At 36.8% G+C, this 19,177-nt stretch overlaps 1 protein-coding gene across 1 annotated transcript in view; it reads left to right on the forward strand.

The window, feature by feature from the left end:
• Positions 1 to 19,177, forward strand: part of GABRA2 (gamma-aminobutyric acid type A receptor subunit alpha2) — a 104,634-nt gene that overhangs the window by 34,336 nt on the left and 51,121 nt on the right. The window contains exon 4 of the mRNA XM_080642530.1: positions 11,987 to 12,054. Within this exon, the coding sequence (XP_080498656.1) occupies positions 11,987 to 12,054 (68 nt within the window). The remainder of the gene's footprint in view (positions 1 to 11,986; positions 12,055 to 19,177) is intronic.

Consider the following 19,177-nt stretch of genomic DNA (forward strand, 5'->3'; position numbering starts at 1 on the left):
GCTCTCCATGCTTTTAATCATGGAATGTTGTAGATGAAAAATGCTGGATTGTTGAATGTGAGAATTAAACTCTACTTGAAATAAAATCAGATGATCTTAAGTTCTTAGCATCAAAATCTAAAATTTTGCTTTAAAATTTTTTCCATGTATGATTAAGTTATTCAGTAATTTATCATCAACATAATTTGCCTAATTTAGTTCAGATTATTCATAGATGTCAAGATACTTTGATTTTTTTTTTCATATTTAAGTGTGACAGGATTGGCATGGCCTTACCCTTGTTCAGAGTCTGATACCCATTTAGAGTTGAACAAAAAGGAGCTTAAAATGAATTCCCAACTTAAAAGCCACATTCATAAAGAAAATATATGTGAACTACATCATAGACAATGATTGATGAAATTATTTTTAGGATGTGGCTTTGTATCATTCTATGATTATCTATGTTACTCACATAAAGCAAATTGCTAGGAGCTGTCTGTTGTATGGTGAATAGAGTGGGGGACACACAACCACTTAATAACCTCTCATGCTTTGAAAGTTACATAGTGTTGATTATTTCATTTGAAGAAGTAAATTTTTCTAAAACCACCAGGAAGACTAATTAAATACCCCAGGTATGGTAACTACCAGGAAGACTAATTAAGTACCCCAGAGAAGAAGTGTTATTTGAGTTTGTTTGTTTTTTAAGAGTGAGGATTAAACTAGAGGAAAGGGCAACTACAAAGAAAGGAAGGGTGAAGGAGAATGGCATGGAGTGTGATATGGCTAAGGTACACAACATAGAATGGCACCAGGAAGAAAACACAAAGATGATTATGAAGGGTCTCATATGCCATGCTGTGAACTTTTCACTTGATCTATAGGCAAAGGGGCAGCAGTGAGAACAATTTTGATCAGAAAAGCGACATCACACAATTTATAAGGAGAGAACACTTTAGCAGTATTAAGGAGGGTAGATAGGAGTTGGTAAAACTAGAAGCAGGAAGACTAAAAGAAGCCGTTCTAGAGGCTTTTGCCAGTGAGGATAGGGTGGAAAGGAATATTCAAAAAAATGTAGGAAACATAATCAACAGAACCCAGTGAAAAATTAAAATGTAGAAATGAGTAAGCGGTTCAGATTGAGTGTAAAATCTTGACAAGTGACAAGGTGTTGGTGCCTTTCACCAAGACCAGGCATAGAGAAGGCAAGACAAGAAATGTTGAATGATTAAAAGCCATGGCCTTATATGAGAGCTTTTGAAATTGTTTGGGGTGTATTTTAAAAGTTAATACTTTATTACATTTAAATAATTTTCTTCTACAAAATAGTAAAATGTAAAAAAAATTATTTTGCAACATCAACAGAAATATTATTGTCGATAGCAGTATTCTGCGATGATGGTAAAATGGTCATTAAAAAAAAGTCAGTTAATGTGCTTAACTTGTATACCATTTTTTAATATAGAAAATGAATACAGTAAGATTTTTTTCCATCCCTTGATATCGGTAATATATATGAATTACATATGAATTATATTTTAAGTGCATTAAGAATCCTCAATTTATATTGATCTATAACATAATTTTAATCTTAAAAGATAAAAGTTCATTTTTATTATATATTGGATATAAGAATCTTTTCTTATTAATATGTATTTAGGGAACAAAATGTAAATTTATATCAACATAGTTTTTATTTTTAAATTCTTATAACTTGCTAAACTAGTTTGAAGAACAGCATAGGATTTCTAGTTGGTGGCTGGTATGCTCCAAATTACCAACTAACCCAGGGATATTAGATCTATAATAGCTTGTGCCCAGACTGAACTTTGGACGCAGTGTTCTGACATCCCATGTGCTCTAGATGCCATCTTTAACAACTTGAAATGGGGTTGGGTCACTAGAATCTCCTCCAAGAGAATATAATTTGTATTAGCAGAAGTGGCCTCTTTGAGAACATCTTTACTCTTTCCCTTGTCAGAGTCCCAGACTGAACATGAAGCAACTGCTTGATGAAACATTACCTTGAGGGACATCAATTGATTCTGGTACCGCATACAGCTTCCCTTTGAGAGCATTCTCTCCCTTGTCTGTCAGTCTGGGAATGTCTCGGGACAGTACTTAGTAAGCCCTTAGTAGCTATTTGTTAATTGAGCCAGTGGTCCCACTAAATGGATGGGACTCAATGTGCACTCAGTCTTGTCTTCCCTTTCCCCACTGATTTCCTTTACTAGTACTTTGGGGAGAAGGTGTGTCCTCAGCTTCCTCACCAGAATAAGCTGGATCTTCAGGTATTGAAGGAACACATTCCAAAGAGAGAGAAGGCACTACAGATCTTCTACTACTGATGGTTCTAGAGGACAGAACAGTCTCAAAGCCTGTTGGGAATAGATAGACCTTGAAGTGACTTCAAAGTCAAATTCATTTGTAACCAATAACAGTTACTGTCATGATGGGAGTGTTTAGTTTCTCCTTTAAGAGTTTTTTGTATCCTGTCCAAAGCATGCAGGCATCTTAATTCTTGTTCAGGATTCTCAAATGGAATATACTATGAATATCAATGCATTTACATTAGTAGGAAAAAAACACAAAGTAAACAAGGAAAACTATAAGAACAAGCAGAATATCTAAAGATGCAAAAATTAAAAAAAATCAAAGACCAAAATTTAGAACTATAATGAAAAATGATTGTAACAAAACATAGTGCATAATGGTTTTATTATTTTTCTGAACTCTTCCTGTATAATGGACAATTTATTGACCATCCAAATGCAGAACGAATGGAAGTGTTGTTCAAGTCTTTCCTTTTTATCAAACATGTATTGAAGGGTTTACGGGAAGGAAGATACTGAGTGAGGTGCAGCAATTCCTTTGTGGTAGAATAGTGGCAAATATGTTATCAGATTCAAAGTTTTCAACTTTTAATAGGGAACACAAAGTGCCATATACACAGAAGTCACTTAATAAATATCGAATGACTTTTATGAAATAGACTGATGACAGTGGCACATATAAGTGTATGGGAATTAACCCAGGTGATTGACGTTTATAGTTGGTGTTTGGTTTCCCTCAGAAGGAGACTCTGTGATATGGATTATTTGGGATTACCAGGAGGCACTAGCAGAAGGGGTGGGAAAGTGACACAGGGAAGGGATGGGAGGCAGAGCAGTGTATACTAATGAGCAGGTTACTGACAAGGACAATTGAGGTTTAATCCCACTGAAGATCTCTCAGAAATGGTTCCTTATAATACCTTCAACTACCGTCAGTTATTGGTTGATTTTTTTTTTTCTATGAGCATAAACTTCTCTGCACTTCTGGTCTACCCTGCACAGCCAGGGAAAACCCTCAGGCAGAGAATCTCTAAGGGAAATATTACATAAATTCTGTAAGGGAACTCATTTGTATTATATTTGTATGACAATTATTATTTTTATTGATTTCAGAGAGAGGAAGGGAGAGGAAGAGAGAGATAGAACTGCCAATGATGAAAGAGAATAATTGACCAGCTGCCTCTTGCATGCCCCCTACTGGGGATCTAGCCCACAACCTGGGCATGTGCCCTGACCGGGAATTGAACAGTGACCTCCTGGTTCATGGGTCAATGCCCAACCACTGAGCTACACTGGCTATATGAAAATTATTAAATTACTTAGATGAAATGGACAAATTCCTAGGATAATGAAAAGTACTAAAACTAACTCAAAAAGAAATAGCAAACCTAAATAGACATACAAGGAAAGAGACTGAATTAGTAACAAAACAATTTCCCACAAAGCAAATTCCAGTTCCATATGGCATCACTGATGAATTTTGTCTAACATTTAAAAGAGAATTAACACCAATCCTTCACAAAATATCCTAAAAATAGAAGAAAAGAGAACATGCCTCAGCTCATTCTATTAGTCCAGTATCACACTGATACTAAACAAGACAAAGATAGTGCAAGAAAACTGTAGACCAATATGCCTTATGAATACAGACACACAAATGCTAACAAATCAAATCCAGCAACATATAAAAAATTACACACCAAAACCAAGTGAGATTTATCTTAGCATGCAATGTTGCTTTAACACATGAAAATAAATTGATGTAAAGTGTCACACTAATAGAATAAAGGGCAAATGCTTTATGATTTTCTGCATACATGCAAAAAAAGTATTTGACAAAATCCAACACCCATTTATGACTTAAAAAAACACCCTCCCTCTATAAAGTAGGCATAGAAGGGATTCAATTTTTATGAAATATCTAGAATAGGCAAATATATAGGAATAGAAACTGAATTAGTAGTTGCTAGAGCCTGGAAAGAGGAAGGACAGGGAATAACTGTGAATGGATTCAGGGTTTTTTTTCTGATTATAAATTTTTTCCTGAAGTTAGTGAGTAGTGATGTTGCACAATTCTATACTAAAAACACTGAATTGACACTTATAAATTATGTATTTTATATAATGTGAATTATGTCTCATGACAGCTTTTATAACAAAATAAGAGTCTATAAGGGTGAATCAGGGGAAATAGTATTTTTATGGAGAGATAAGGTTAACTTTAAGAATAGTAACAGCTTTAAAAGGAGATGAGAAGTGATAGAATTATAGATATTTTTTAGACTCAACCAGACTTACTGTTTAAAAGAAAAATGTTGTGGGTGAAACCAAGATTTGTGACCGAGGGTTAGAATAACAACAAAAATTATAGGGAAGTCTGCAAGTACAGTTGATTTTGGAAAGAAAAATAAATTTTGTTTGGAACATGATGAGTTTGAAAAAATTAATAGATAGTCAAGTGGAGATGTCAACTAGATAGTTGGATATAGGAGTCTAGATTTTAGAAGAATGCTCTGGACTGTAAATAAAAATTCAAGAGTCCATGACTACATGAAAGGAACCATCGAGTACTAAATAAAGAGACCCCCCAAATGAATGTTGGTACATTCCAATATTAATAGGTTGGTGGCATAGCAGTAAAGGATTCAGAGAAATGGGATTCAAATAAAATCAAGAAATTGTGGTGTTTCAGCGACCAAGTGAAGAAAGTATTTCCAGGAGAATTAATATTTTCTTGTTATATTCTTTCATAGCATATATAATTCTTGCAATTGTATACTTATTTGCTGTTTGCCTGATATCTCTCTTTACTAGGCTATGGAAAGCTGCATTGTAACAGAGGCCATGAATACTTTAAGTGACTCTGTGAGAAAGAATGAGAATTTACCTATTCAACAAAAAATCATTAAAAATATACATTATGTCAGGGGTTGTTCAGTGTTGGACTTTTATCTTTTTGAGCAAATAAAAATTCCTGTGTTCATGGAGCTTATCTGCTAGTGGGAGGATATAGACTAGTATTACCTTATAGAAATTTCTGTGACCATGAAATGTTCAACTGTGCTATCCAATATGGTAGCCAAAGTCATATGTGGAGAAAATGTGGTTAGTGTGACTGAGAAACTAAATGTTTAACTTTATTTCAATTAATTTAAATTTAAATAGCAATGTGTGGCTTGTGTCTATTATATTGGTAGCTATAGACAGCAAATAGTAAACATAATAAGTAAATGAACATATTAGAGTTAGGGGGAGACATGGAATGGTTGCAAATCTCGGTAGGATGGTGAGGTGGACCGCACTGAGGAGAAAACAGAAAGCCCACTGCTATGTTCAGTGGTGTTGAAATCTTTGTCCACTCATGAAGAGCCACTGGAAACAAGTGCCTATTTTCCAAAGTATGTCAATCATTCATAAAATGTTGTACAGAAAGACATGACTTAATTCCTGCTAAATGTTAGAAACTTTTGCTTGAAGGTTTGATTGCTAGTGTATTACATTACCCAGTACAGTTCAACTGTTTATGACTTCATCCAAGTATTTTTTGACAAGCATTTACAGAAAATATTTTCCACTTATTTTTTTCAGGTATGCACCATCCATTTACTTTCTAGTCTTCTTTCATTTGTTTTATGCAACTGCTTATTTCTAGGCTCTAAATATCCTCTTAATAGTAATACAACAGTAATTTAAAAATACCACTTTAGAAAAAAAAATCTATTCCCTTGATTTCTATGCTTTCCTGTTCTCACTGTCATTTTTTTTTTCCTTTTGTCTTAACTACTGCAACATCTTTCAAACTGGATATATTTTCTTTAATCTCCCCTGATTCAGTTTTCCCACTGTTATAAATGTTACATAACATTTCTAGTACAACAGCCCTGGACATAACATTCTCTATATCTAAGTTCTTCGGTGAATGCTCTGCTGCTATATAGGGAGAGAGTGAGAGAAAGGCAGCATTCTCATTGCAGGCCTTTTTCAATACAACCTCCGTCTGTCTTTATAGCCAAATACCCCACACTTCTGCACACATTAACCATGTTCATAAGCCAAACTTAACTATTTTAAAAAACTTGTGCAAAATATTTTTTAAAGTACATTTGATTGTTATTACCTAGTAAAGATTAATCTCCACGACTTAATTTAAACCTTCCTTGAAATTATTTATGGGTTCACTTTGAGTATGCTTCAGGGCCATTTACTTTTTTTGAAGTATTTCAAACATTCAGAAAAGTACAGAGAATAATATGATTGATTCTGTGATCAGCTTTATCTAATCTTAAAACCTTGACAGAATTAATTAATGTCAATTTTAGAAGGAAAATATTAGAAATATATTAGAATCTCCTTGGTACCTCTCGGCAGATTATTCCTCTTCCTCTCTCCCAGCTAGCTGTCACCCTGAATTTGATGATTGTTCTATGGACCACACATTCTTCTATGTTTATCACTTGCATTCCTTATTTATCCTTAAGTACTTGTTAATAAACTCATGGTATTTGGCCTTGGAAAAACTCTCTAGAACCGTGGTCGGCAAACTGCGACTCGCGACCCACCTGAGGCTCTTTGGCCCCTTGAGTGTGGCTCTTCCACAAAATACCACGGCCTGGGTGAGTCTATTTGAAGAAGTGGCGTTAGAAGAAGTTTAAGTTTAAAAAATTTGGCTCTCAAAAGAAATTTCAATTGTTGTACTGTTGATATTTGGCTCTGTTGACTGATGAGTTTGCTGACCACTGCTCTAGAAAATCTTCTTATTTTTGCATATAATGCTTTTGATATTTCTAAAGCCAAAAATTTAGCTGATAAGCAATTATTTTGAGGTAACGCATGGTGGATGTTTCCATTAAAATCCTGTTACTGTTCAGCAGTTACATTTTAGTTCCTACCGACAGGGCTTCTTTTAAATACATTTTCCCCTTTTCCTTGACTTTGTTTCTTCATTGAGAACCTATTTCCTAGGCTTTCAACCTCCCTCTGTCAATGGCAGTTTGGTCTCAGCCTTTACAAATGACAGTGCCCTTTCTTTACAAGCAGTGACAGCTATTCAGGGCCATTTTGTATGTTGATGGAATATTTTGGGGAGAGTTATATGTTCTGTATGAACTATAATTAGAAACAACTTGTTTTTTCAAATATAAAGCACCTGATATGTAGCAGGTGGGCTGGCACTGGTGACATAACAGAACAGAAAAGCCACAGCCTCTGCCTCTAGCACATTTAAATCCTAGTTGGGAAGACAGACAAAACACAAACAAAACAAACAAAATGAAGGCATACAAATAAGGTCAAGTTCTAAAACACCCTGTGAAGAAAACATTGTCAGGGAGAGAAAATGAGAGAAAAGGACTTACATTATACAGGAAAAGTAGCAAAGCCCTGCTCGGAGTGAACATTTAAACCAAGACCCAAAGGCAGAGCAGCAGTTATCTAAAATGAAAGCGAAGTAAACACCAATGTGAAAGCACCGAGGCAGGAGAGTGCTTGTTGACTCCACTAAAGTGATCAGGATTTGAGAGGGTCACTCCTGGTACCTAAAATGCTGAGACTGGAATGGCTCCAGAGTATCAGTGGTATTTGTTTACTTGTGACATACATCTATCGCATGGATCAGAGTATTGTAACAGGCATTAACAACACAACTCAACCCTGTCCTACATGCACATGTGTGAACAAAATAAAACCAGCAGATACTTGGACTTTGACAAAATCCAAAAATTACCTCTACCCTACTCATATAATCTCACCCCACTTCCCTGGCCTCCCCTTTGCTTCCCTTTCTTTCTCTTATGGAAAGCGAAATCATCATCCACGATTGCACTTCAAATGCAGAACCCTGGAAAGTTGTGTTAGATGTATCAGATATGTGCAGTCATCACACTGGAATATTTCACTAATGCCTATTAATTATTTACAGCTCTGGGCATCCATCTATATGGAAATCCTCGAAGTCTTATTACCAAGAATCATTTTTCCAATCTTGGGTACCTTTTGGGTATTTGTGGTCAGTGTGTGCTTAGCTGATTTTTCTTTTTCTGAACTTTCATAGCTGAAGAATATTCCTTCCAATGCATACATTCTTTAGTAAACCATGAAATCATTTCTTTAAGGTAACTTTGCATATTTATCTTCTTCCTCTTTAGGTTTTGCTCTTCTTAGAGCTTTAATGGTAAAATCTTATTTTTCACTCTTGCTATTAGCTGGCATTTCTCTACAGCCATTAGGTACTGATAATACTCTTCCTTACTCTTTACTTTCCATTTGGTATGTGGTGGATATTTTTCATATCCTTAAGCATAAATATATTCACACATTTTTGCCATCTCTCCTTTTAAGTTTACTCTTCCAGACTAAGGAAGACAATTGCATTTGCTTCTATTTGTGTGAAGACTACCTTAACATTTTAGTTTCTCTGCTCTGGAATATTTTAAATCAGTATCTATAATTACTAAAATTTTATTCTATTGTTTATTGAATAAATGTGATAGTATTATTGATTTTGTGCAAATAAAGGAAGGGGGAAACAAACTTGGGTCTCATTTCCTTCCTTCCTTCCTTCCTTCCTTCCTTCCTTCCTTCCTTCCTTCCTTCCTTCCTTCCTACCTTCCCTCCTTCCTTGCTTCTTTCCTTCCTTCCGCATATATAATTTAGGTCCAGCACAGGCCCAGTCCAAGATGAAAATACAGGGCCTTTAGTCAGAAAATGATTAAGAAATATAAAAATAGCCCAGAGGTGTTGCTCAGTAGGTTGGGTATCCTGTGCACCAAAAGGTTGCCGGTTCGATTTACAGTCAGGGCACATGCCTGGGTTGCAGGCTCGATCCCAGTAGGGGACATGCCAGAGGCAGCCAATCAATGTTTTTCTCTCTCTCTACCTCTCTCTAAAAAATCAATTTAAACAAACTTATTAAAAATTAATTTTAAAAATAGTAATAATAGAACATTAAACCGAGAATGGGGCTTTTCTGAGCACAGGGTTCTGTGCAGTTGCACAAGTTGCATATCCATGAAGCTGACCCTGTGCAGGTCTTTGGAGCAGGTGGCAGCTAAGAATCTCTATAATAAAGAGCCAGGGGGTAACAACCGAGGACCAAAGGCTGACCAACTGGAAGTTAGCGCTGGGTTGCCATGGCAATCCAGCGCTGACTATGGTGGCTGCAGGCCTGGTGACCCAGCAGTGACTGCTGAGGGGGCTGCGAATCAGGCCCGGAAAGAGACCTGAAGAAAGAAGCAGTGGCTGATCTGTAGCGTCTGTGGCAGCTTTTGACCAGCACTTGCCTCTCTCTTTCCCTCGGAGCCTGGCCAGCAGCTATGCCTCCATTTTTCTTCGAGCCTCCACTGGGGCTGCTGATCAGCCCTGCCTTTCTGATCAGGCCCTGTTGATAGGCCCAGAGACGCTGACTGGCATAGAAACTGGCCAATCAGAACCAAATCTGGGTCAACTGTGAGGAGCCAATAGCTGCCTAGGAGGTGGAGCTTTTGACACTGACTGGAATAGAAACTGACCATTTAGAACCAAATTGGCCAGCAGAGGAGGGCAGTTGGGGGCGAGATCAGGCTGGTAGGGGAGGGCAGTTGGGGGCAAGATCAGGCCAGCAGGGGAGGGCCATTGGGGGTAAGATCAGGCCGGCAGGAGAGGGTAGTTGGGGGCGAGATCAGGCCGGCAAGAGAGGGCAGTTAGGGGTGATCAGGCAGGCAGAGGCAGTTAGGGGCGATCAGGCAGACAGGCAGGTGAGCAGTTAGGAGCCAGTGATCACAGATTGTCTGACTACCGGTTTAGGCCCGATCCCAACATCCCCCAAGGGGTCCCCGATAGGAGAGGGTACAGGCTAGGCTGAGGGAACCACCCCCTCCGTACACGAATTTTGTGAACCAGGCCACTAGTTAACTTTATAAATATATTTAGGTTTCAAATCAGTTTTATAATAAAATTTCATAAATACAGTTTTTATAATAGAGTAATAGAATAGTATATACATATAATAAAGTTGAATGACTATATTTATTTGGAACACTATAACTATGTCTTGGCACAGAGTATTGTGGTGTATACAAATATGTAGTTAATGAGAACACACTTTTATTTCAAATTTACTGTGTATAATGCTTTGGTTTACCCTGAGGGTTCAGGACCCTGCTTGCCTGGGTTCCAAGTGTGGGTCATTGGGCACAATCCCTTACTTTTCTGTACATAAGTGTACACACACACATTAGGATAAGTGAACATCGATTTCATAGGTTTGTTATGCAGATTAGTATATGTAAAGCCTTTTGAAGAAGTCTACTCCGTTTTTTCATATTCTTTTTATTTTTTTGGTTTTGCCATAGTGGATTCAATATCCCAGACTTAGTTTCCTCTCTCTTTCATGATTATAAATGAATGTCCCATATAATATTAAAATATGTCATGGTAGTGTTTGTCTAGAATTAAAAATTTGATAGTTACTAGATAAGACATTCATTTCATGATGATAGAAATTTTTATTTTATGTTTTCCATCATCATTTATCCCCTGACTGTAAGATGGTAGAAATTAATGATGAATTTTTTTCTATAAGAACATTTAAAGTGTTTTTCTCTTAAAATCTTTCCTTTGAACTTTCCCCCCTCACCAGTTGCCTTACTTAAAATCACCTGGCTAACAGAGCAATCCAGTTAATTGTGTTACAGTCAATAAGGGACATAACTATAGACTTTAATTCAATCCAATTAAGATGAATGCTAAATAAGTCTTGGCAATTTTGGCATTCTTTTTAAAATTTTTTTCTTTATTGATTAAGATATTACACATGTGTCCTTACCCGCCCCCCCCCCCCCCCCATTCCCCTTACCTTACCTCATGCCCTCACCCCCCTGGTGTCTGTGTCCATTGGTTAGGCTTATATGCATGCATACAAGTCCTTTGGTTGATCTCTTCCCCCTTACCCCCACGCTAAGTACATTTAAAAGCAAGCTTGTTTGGAAATAATCTGTTATGACTAATGTATGTTATTTGCTTTTATTTTTATATCACTGAATAATAATTTTTATATTAATATGAATTATATTTATTTGTAATGATTAACAATCTGTTTTGTGCTTTATTCAGAAGATTCCTTAATTTACAACCTAAAAACTAAATCTCTAGCATCATTAAGTACCATCTGAATCATAATGTTAATGAATCGTAATGTAAATATCTGTTTTCCGATGGTCTTAGGCTCTACAGCAGCGGTTCTCAACCTGTGGGCCACGACCCACAGATTGAGAACCGCTAGCAGGGTCACCTAAGACCATCGGAAAACACAGATATTTACAATACGATTCATAACAGTACAAAATTACAGTTATGAAGTAGTAACAAAAATAATTTTGTGGTTGGGGGTCACCACAACATGAAGAACTGTATTAAAGGGTCGCAGCATTAGAAAGGTTGAGAACCACTGTTCTAGTCAGTTTTATTTTCCAAGTAAGAAGATCTTAAATCTTTTAGGAATTTTGCATTTAGGGTTGCTGGGACCTATGAAATAAGTAAGCAACATAGATATTTTTGTTGGTTCTGAAAGTTGAAAAGAAAGAGCAATATTCCTAAATATCACATGGTTTTCTAACCATCCCATGAACTTAACCCCTTCTGTCTCCAGTGCCTTTCATTACATAATATCTATATTCAATCTCTTTTTCTCATATCAGACAGTATTACTGAAGTCTTCACTAACATCTACGTGACCAGTTTTGGCCCTGTCTCAGATACAGATATGGTGAGTTTTTCATTAAATACTATTTTTACTTAATATATGCAAAGTTGGGAGGGATAAATTTTCTAGAAGAAAGGAGTATTTTTAGTGTTAAAAGATGATGTGATTGACTCATGCCTATTTATTCTAGCCAAATACATGACACTTAAGGATGTTAATCCTTTTGTACCTGTGGTACACCATTGTAGCTTGGGTGTTCCGATTAGTCCTTTTTATTTTATGTATTTTTTTTGTATCACAAAAAGACAAGAGTTAATAGTATTGGTGAGGTTGTGGATAAAATGGAACCTTTGTGCACTGTTTGTGGGGATGTAACATGGTACAACCACTGTGGAAAACACTATGGAGGTTCCTCAAAAATTAAAAAATATAATCCATAGGATCCAGCAATCCCACTTCTGAGTATCCATCCCAAGGAAATGAAAGCAGGATCGCAAAGAGGTATCTGCCTTCCCATGTTCATGATAGGCTAATTCACAACAACCAAGGTATAGAAACATGGTATATATGCACAGAGGAATATTATTTAGCCATGAGAAATAACAAAACCCTGCCATTTGCTACAAGATGGATTGATCTTGAGGGCATTATGCTAAGTGAATTAACAGAGAAAGACAAATGCCATGTGTATTACTTTTATGTCAAATGAAAAAAAAAAAAATAAGCTCATAGAAACCGAGAGTAAAAATGTGGCTGTCAGGGTCTGGGGGTGGGGATAGGGAGAGGTGGGTGTAAGAGTGCAAACTTTCAGCCATAAGATAAAAAAGGTCTGAGGGTCTAATATAAAACATGGTGACTATAGTTAATAATACTGTATTGTATAATTCAAATTTATAAAAGAGTAGAACTTAAAAAAATGTCACACACACAACGATAAATAGTTGAGGTGATGGATGTACTAATTAGCTAGATGGGGGGAATTCTTTCACAATGTATAGGTACATTAAATTGCTACAATGCACACTTTAAATAGCTTACAATTTTATTTGTCATTTATACTTCAATGAAGCTGAATTTTTTAAAAAGGGAAGGAAAAGAAACTGCAATTATTTAGCTAGTGTTTCCATGTATGACTTCCTTTCAGGGAAAGTTGGCAAATTTATATATGTCTACAAATCATGAGTTATGAGAAAAGTCAAGTAAGGAAAATAATGGTAAAAAGCATTATAAATCTGCAATTAAAATTAAAATTTAACAGTTAACATAAGGAATCTACTGATGCTAAGTTGAAATGAAGAACAGGGGATGCTGATGTGCAAAGTTAAGACTTGAAGTTTAAGGATAACATGTGTCGGAACTGGGACAGGACCATGTCCCAGTGAAGTAGTCATGATCAGCCAATCATGCTGTTGTGTGTCTGTGGTCCTGTCTGCTGCTGTCATTGTGTTTATGAAAGCTTCTTTGAAAAATTTAAAATCTATTCTATATTGCCATGAGCCTGTGTTCATTGTATTTTGCATATAAATGATGTATTTTTTTCTTGGTTGTCCCTATAAACAAAAAAGTAGTTTAATAAAACATTGAAATGAGAAAAATAAAATAAAATAAACATTAATGTTTATATGCAAATAAATAAATAAATAAAAATAAAAGGCTGGTAGCTAATATTAGGCATGTAGTCATTAGCAACAAAAAAAAAATTTAAACGTCTTCATTTTTGAATTGAAATCAAAATTTGGTCTCTTTTAAAAATATATAATTTATTGATTTCAGAGAGGAAGGGAGAGGGAGAGAGATTTAGGAACATCAATGATGACAGAGAATCATTGATTGGCTGCCTCCTGCATGCCCCACTCTTGGGATCAAGCCCACATCGCAGGCCTGTGCCTTGACCGGGAATCGAACAGTGACTTCTCAGATCATAGGTCAATGCTCAACCACTGAGCCACGCCAGCTGGGCAAAATCTGGTCTCTTCAGCTAACTTCACCCAAGAACTTTAAAAAATGTTAGCACACTCAAGATTTGATTTCTTATTTTGGAGGCCCCTATAACACTTTATATTAAACATTAAAATTGACTTACATTCCAAACTAAATATAATTGAGTTGAGTGGAATTGTGGTTGGCAACATTTAAAAAATCAGTTTGGTTTTTTAATTTTATTTTTCTGTTTTAGAATGTATATGTATGTGAGTGTGTGTATGTATGTGTGCACATGCACCTATATATTGAGATATTTTCCCAAATGAAATAAATATTTTACATCTCAGAGGCTCTTGAAAGCTTTGTGGGCCCTCGACAGTTTTCTAATGTTACATTTCCCTGAATACCCCAGCCTAACACAGTCCTATAGAATTCTCTTTGGTCATGTCCAATTTTCCACTTTATTTCCATCTTTATTCACCTGCTTACTCAGTCTTACCAGTAGTTTGCTTGGAGGAAGTCTGATTAATTGCAAGACTACCAAGTGAGCACCTATCATCAGAATCCAGTCAGAAGAAAGGATTCACAACAGTCATCTGAATAGGGAAAATCCAATACCATTAATTATGAACTGGTACAAGTGGTTAAATAATAAAACAGCGTAAAAGAACACCAATCAATGTAGAATTAGCAAACGCAGAAGGCAACGTCTACTTCTAGGAGTGAAGCATCATGAACAAGGGAGACAGTGAGGACTTGGCAGAGTGCCCTGCCCCTGGAGGCTGAGTCAGACCTCAGTGAAGAATAAGTTGGAGCTCCAGGAGCATGCCACTGTTGCTGGTGAAGAAACCTGTGAGGGTCTTTGCGGAAGCTGGTGTGTAAGACTATCCTGCCTGGTGGCTGAAAACTCCTCGCATACCAATCTTTTGAAGCAACACGAAGAATGACAAGGCATCTGAACCACCAAGAGAAGCACAGAGAGTAATCTGCTTTTGCTAGGACATCAAAAGATTCCTCCCATACCTTTTACTGACAAAGCCGAACATTGTGCCAGCTGGCAAAGGACCAGTGTTTACAGAGTCCTTCTGCAGTATCGCCGAGAAGGGGAAAGGAGGGTGCATTTGGAGCTGAGAGGCAATACACTGATAATTGGTATACATAATAATGTGTGGAATGGGGAGGATTTTGAATGAGCGCCAAGAGATGGTTTGATCACGCAACAGGTACTGTTTGTTATTTGTCCAAATCTAGAGAAGCATGATGAAGCTGGGGAAAATGAAAGCTGAATTATCTATATACAAATGTAACACAGATATATACAAATATACATACTTAGTCATATTGCACATCTACTAGTGAAGACAGCACTCCATTTAAAAGCATGTATGTATTTTGTGAAAAGAAATGATTTGGTCTTTTTGATGATCAAATGGAGTGATTTTCAACCTTGATATTATTTTTTTTTGCTGGAAAGTAAGATAATGAAGGAAAGTTTGAATTTATATTAGTATACAGAGCCCGATCAAGAAACCACACTTGGCTGTGACACTTTAAATAGAAAGTTATTGTAATGGTAAGGGAAAATATACCCATATAATTATCAGCCATATATAAAAATGGTTTGCAGAAGCAATTAGGCAATGGAAAAAAAGGATAAATTTAATTTTACTTTTATCAGCTTAGCAGATACACTCATTTCTATGCAGTGCACACACTGAATAGCAAGATCTAAACCCCCAAGTCTTCCTGTTCAGGTCAGTGATGTAGATATGCTGTGACATTAGCTTGAGAGGAAAAAGCAGCATAGCAGAACGTATTAAAAACCAAGAGAACAAACACACACACGCATATGTAAACTGTATCTCAGAATCATTAACCAGTGTAATTGTCCAGAGAAAGGTGAAGTTCTAAATTATAATTAAAGTTTCTAATTACAGTGTCTGCATTAAGTTTAATCTTTTTTTATTTCAACATTTAAACAATTCATGAGTGAGAAGGTAATTAAACTTTGGAATGTACTAGTAGCTGACAATTGACAAAGTTTTTAGTAGGCATGTGCATTTCAGAAATTTATAACTCACTCGTTGCTAATCTTTCTCATTGGTTTCTATATAGATGACTTTTCCCATATTAGTAAATGCTTTTTCTGTGTGTGCATATTTTTAAGGCATAATGGTACAGCCACCAATTACTGCACCAACAATTAGGCTAAGAACCTCAGCTCAAATGGTTATCTCTTGCAGTGCTAAGTATTAAGGTTAGAACTTGAACAATGGGAACTTTGAAGTCATCTCAACATTTCTGGTTCAGAGTTTACCATTAGGCTATTAAAAAGTAGCAAGGCAGGGTAAGTGCTGACCTGGGCTTCTAGACCTTACTTTTTATGTTACCAAAACACAGTGTTCAGTATCACTTAGATCCTCCAGGAGCTATTGGGATATTGTGCTGTTTGTTTAGTTAATATCATAGGAAGGTTTCAGAGAGTTGTTATATGTCAATATTTGGTCAAAACTTGATACTGGACTTAGATGCTAACCTTTATCAGAAGTTGTCATTTGTAAATGACTGCTGCAAATATGGCAAATATTGCATATCAAAAGTAAAGACATAATGTTTGTTCACTTTAAAGTTGGCATGTAGAAGTTGATTATTGGAAGGTCATTGATATTATGGAAGGACAGGGTTTAGACTTGGGGAACATTCATTCATTCAGCCAATATTTTTCAGCAACCTCCTATAGTTTTTAAAAATGTTTCTCAAAATGCATTGAGCATCTACCCCCTGGTGGTCAGTGTGCGTCATAGAGATCGGTCGTTCAGCTGTTTGGTTGATCTGCATATTAGCCTTTAATTAGATAGGATTAGATGCAACGATGTGCAATGATCAGTATATTTTTCACTTGCAGTCCTTAGGCAAGATAGGATATGATTTGTTCGGTAATGGGATGAACCCATAGGTATTGCCCACCGTAAAACCTCACCTAGAGAATGGGGTAACAATTTCACAGAAGAAGGCAAGTAAAGGTAGTTTGACTAGTTTGACTCCATCCTTTTTCATCCTGCAGGAGGGAGGGTGTGAGAACTAAGTACATCCAGTCATAGCTCTCTTGGCTTCTTCAGAAAATAGCACTCCCTATCACCCCTCACACTCAATTATTTTGTCTAAACTAAGTAACAAATAGCTATGATTTCTGAACCTGAGTGATTAAAAAAACCCAAAACATTGCAGTGGTTGCATGTTTTTCCCCAGGTTGCCAGGGTGGAATCTGTCTTCTTGGGAGAGCCGCACTGAACTTGTATGTCTTGATTAAGAATAATATGCTGTTATCCATTGGTGTTAGTCCCATACATTTTCCAGGAGACATCATTCCAGATCAATTCTTGGAAGAGACAGAAGGTATCAGGTCCCAGGATGAAGATTTTTCCCAAGGGTTTCCCACAACACCCGGAGAATGTGCTTTTCATGCCAATGCAGGGGGGTATTGACAAAGTAGAGAGATAACAACGGTGTTATATATTATAGTAAAGTCAAGAAAAGGATTCGAGTGTGTCATTAGATAAAGAACAAGGACATATTTGCTGATTGTGGTAACAGCAACCAGATTGCAGTGGGTTGAGCACGTGGGAGGTGAGGAAATGGATAAAGAGTGGTGGAGACATTTTTAAGCAGCGTGGTTGAGGCGAGGAGGCGAGACAGAGGGCAGTGGCTGTAAGGCTTTTATATTTAAAGATTGCATTGAACTTCTCACTGTTCTCCGAGCATGCCATTATCTTTAACAGCTCTCTGGCTTTGCGCATGTTTTCCCCTGTTTTTGTTATGCTTCGCTCCTCTGTTGCCAACTGGAGATCTTCCATTTACTCCAGGCCAAGCTCACATTTCATCTTCTCTGATGTTTCTCTGGACTACTCCAAGTAGAGTCAGCCCTTCTGGTCCTTGTGCTCCACCACATGGCATTAACACATTTCTTCTGACTTTTCACACTGGATACTAAAAACCTTCACATATCTTTCTTTTTACTACACGCTGAGCTACGAGAAGGCTTGAGTTGTGTTTGTTCACTTCAACAAGATTTGCTAAGAACATACTCTGTGTCTGTCACAGTGCCTAGAGCTGAAATACGTAGGTATAAGCAGTGCTGCCCTCAAGTTGTTCACAGTGTGTATGGGGGTTGTGGGACTAAGAAAAAATTATCATTTTAAAACAGTGTGATCATGTTTTTATTGAAGTGTTCGTGAATTAATAGGGCAGTAGAGGGGATGTGTGCTGAGGATAGCTACACCTGAGAAGGATTCTAGCAAAAGGAAAGAGCTAAGGAGGACAAACGGGTTGGTTGGCCAGCTATATAATGAGAAGAACGTTTTAGCAAAAATTAGAAGAGCTTGTTGAGTTTAGTGAAGTGTGAAAGGTCAGTATAATAGAAGCCTAGAATACTCATAGGGATATGAAAGGAGATGAGACTAGAACATAACTCTGAGCCACATCAAAAAAGGGACTTACAGCCAATTGCCTCCCCAAAGCCAAAGTATTCCTAAATAAAACTAAAACATAGTAGATCTCTGTTACCAGAGGACTTACTATGGCATGGCTTTATATATATATATATATATATATATATATATATATATATATATATATATATATCTCAAGATTCTCTAAAATATTACTATTATATACAATAAATACCCACTGTGATTAGCTTAATATAGTTATTCAAATACACACATGCCAACATTCTCACCTGCAAATTTAAGAATTAGGGTATTGCATACTGATGACTCTTTGCTGTAAGATACCTGAAAGTTTTTCTTCTATCTGTCTCTGATGATGCCTTTCTCCTTATGTGCCATTTGTGCTGTTGTTCCCAGAATCCTTGTTGCAATATTTAATTTCCAATGAGTCCTCTCATTCATTCATTCATTCATAGACTAATTATTATTTATTTCCTATGCATGCAAGAAGGTGGTTATGACCCTTGTTCTCAAAGTGAAGTGCTTTTGGCCAAATGTAGGGGTCGATATGGAAGAGATACTGCAGCAGAGATCAATGAGTTTGGATTCTGAGATTGAGCATGAGGCATTAGAGGCCCTGCAATATCAGTATTGCTGCAGGAGAGTGTATGATGGGAGAGAATTGCTGAACACCAGGCGCTAGGGAGGTAAGGGAGAGGGAGGTTATACAAGAAACACACTCTGTCTGTGTCCATGAGTGTGGTGATTGTGGTGGGAGGCGGGGCAGGTGGTGGTGGAGGAGAATATAGAGGAAT

This window comes from Plecotus auritus (genome assembly GCF_963455305.1).
Source record: "Plecotus auritus genome assembly, chromosome: 1".
NCBI classification, from domain to species: domain Eukaryota; kingdom Metazoa; phylum Chordata; class Mammalia; order Chiroptera; family Vespertilionidae; genus Plecotus; species Plecotus auritus.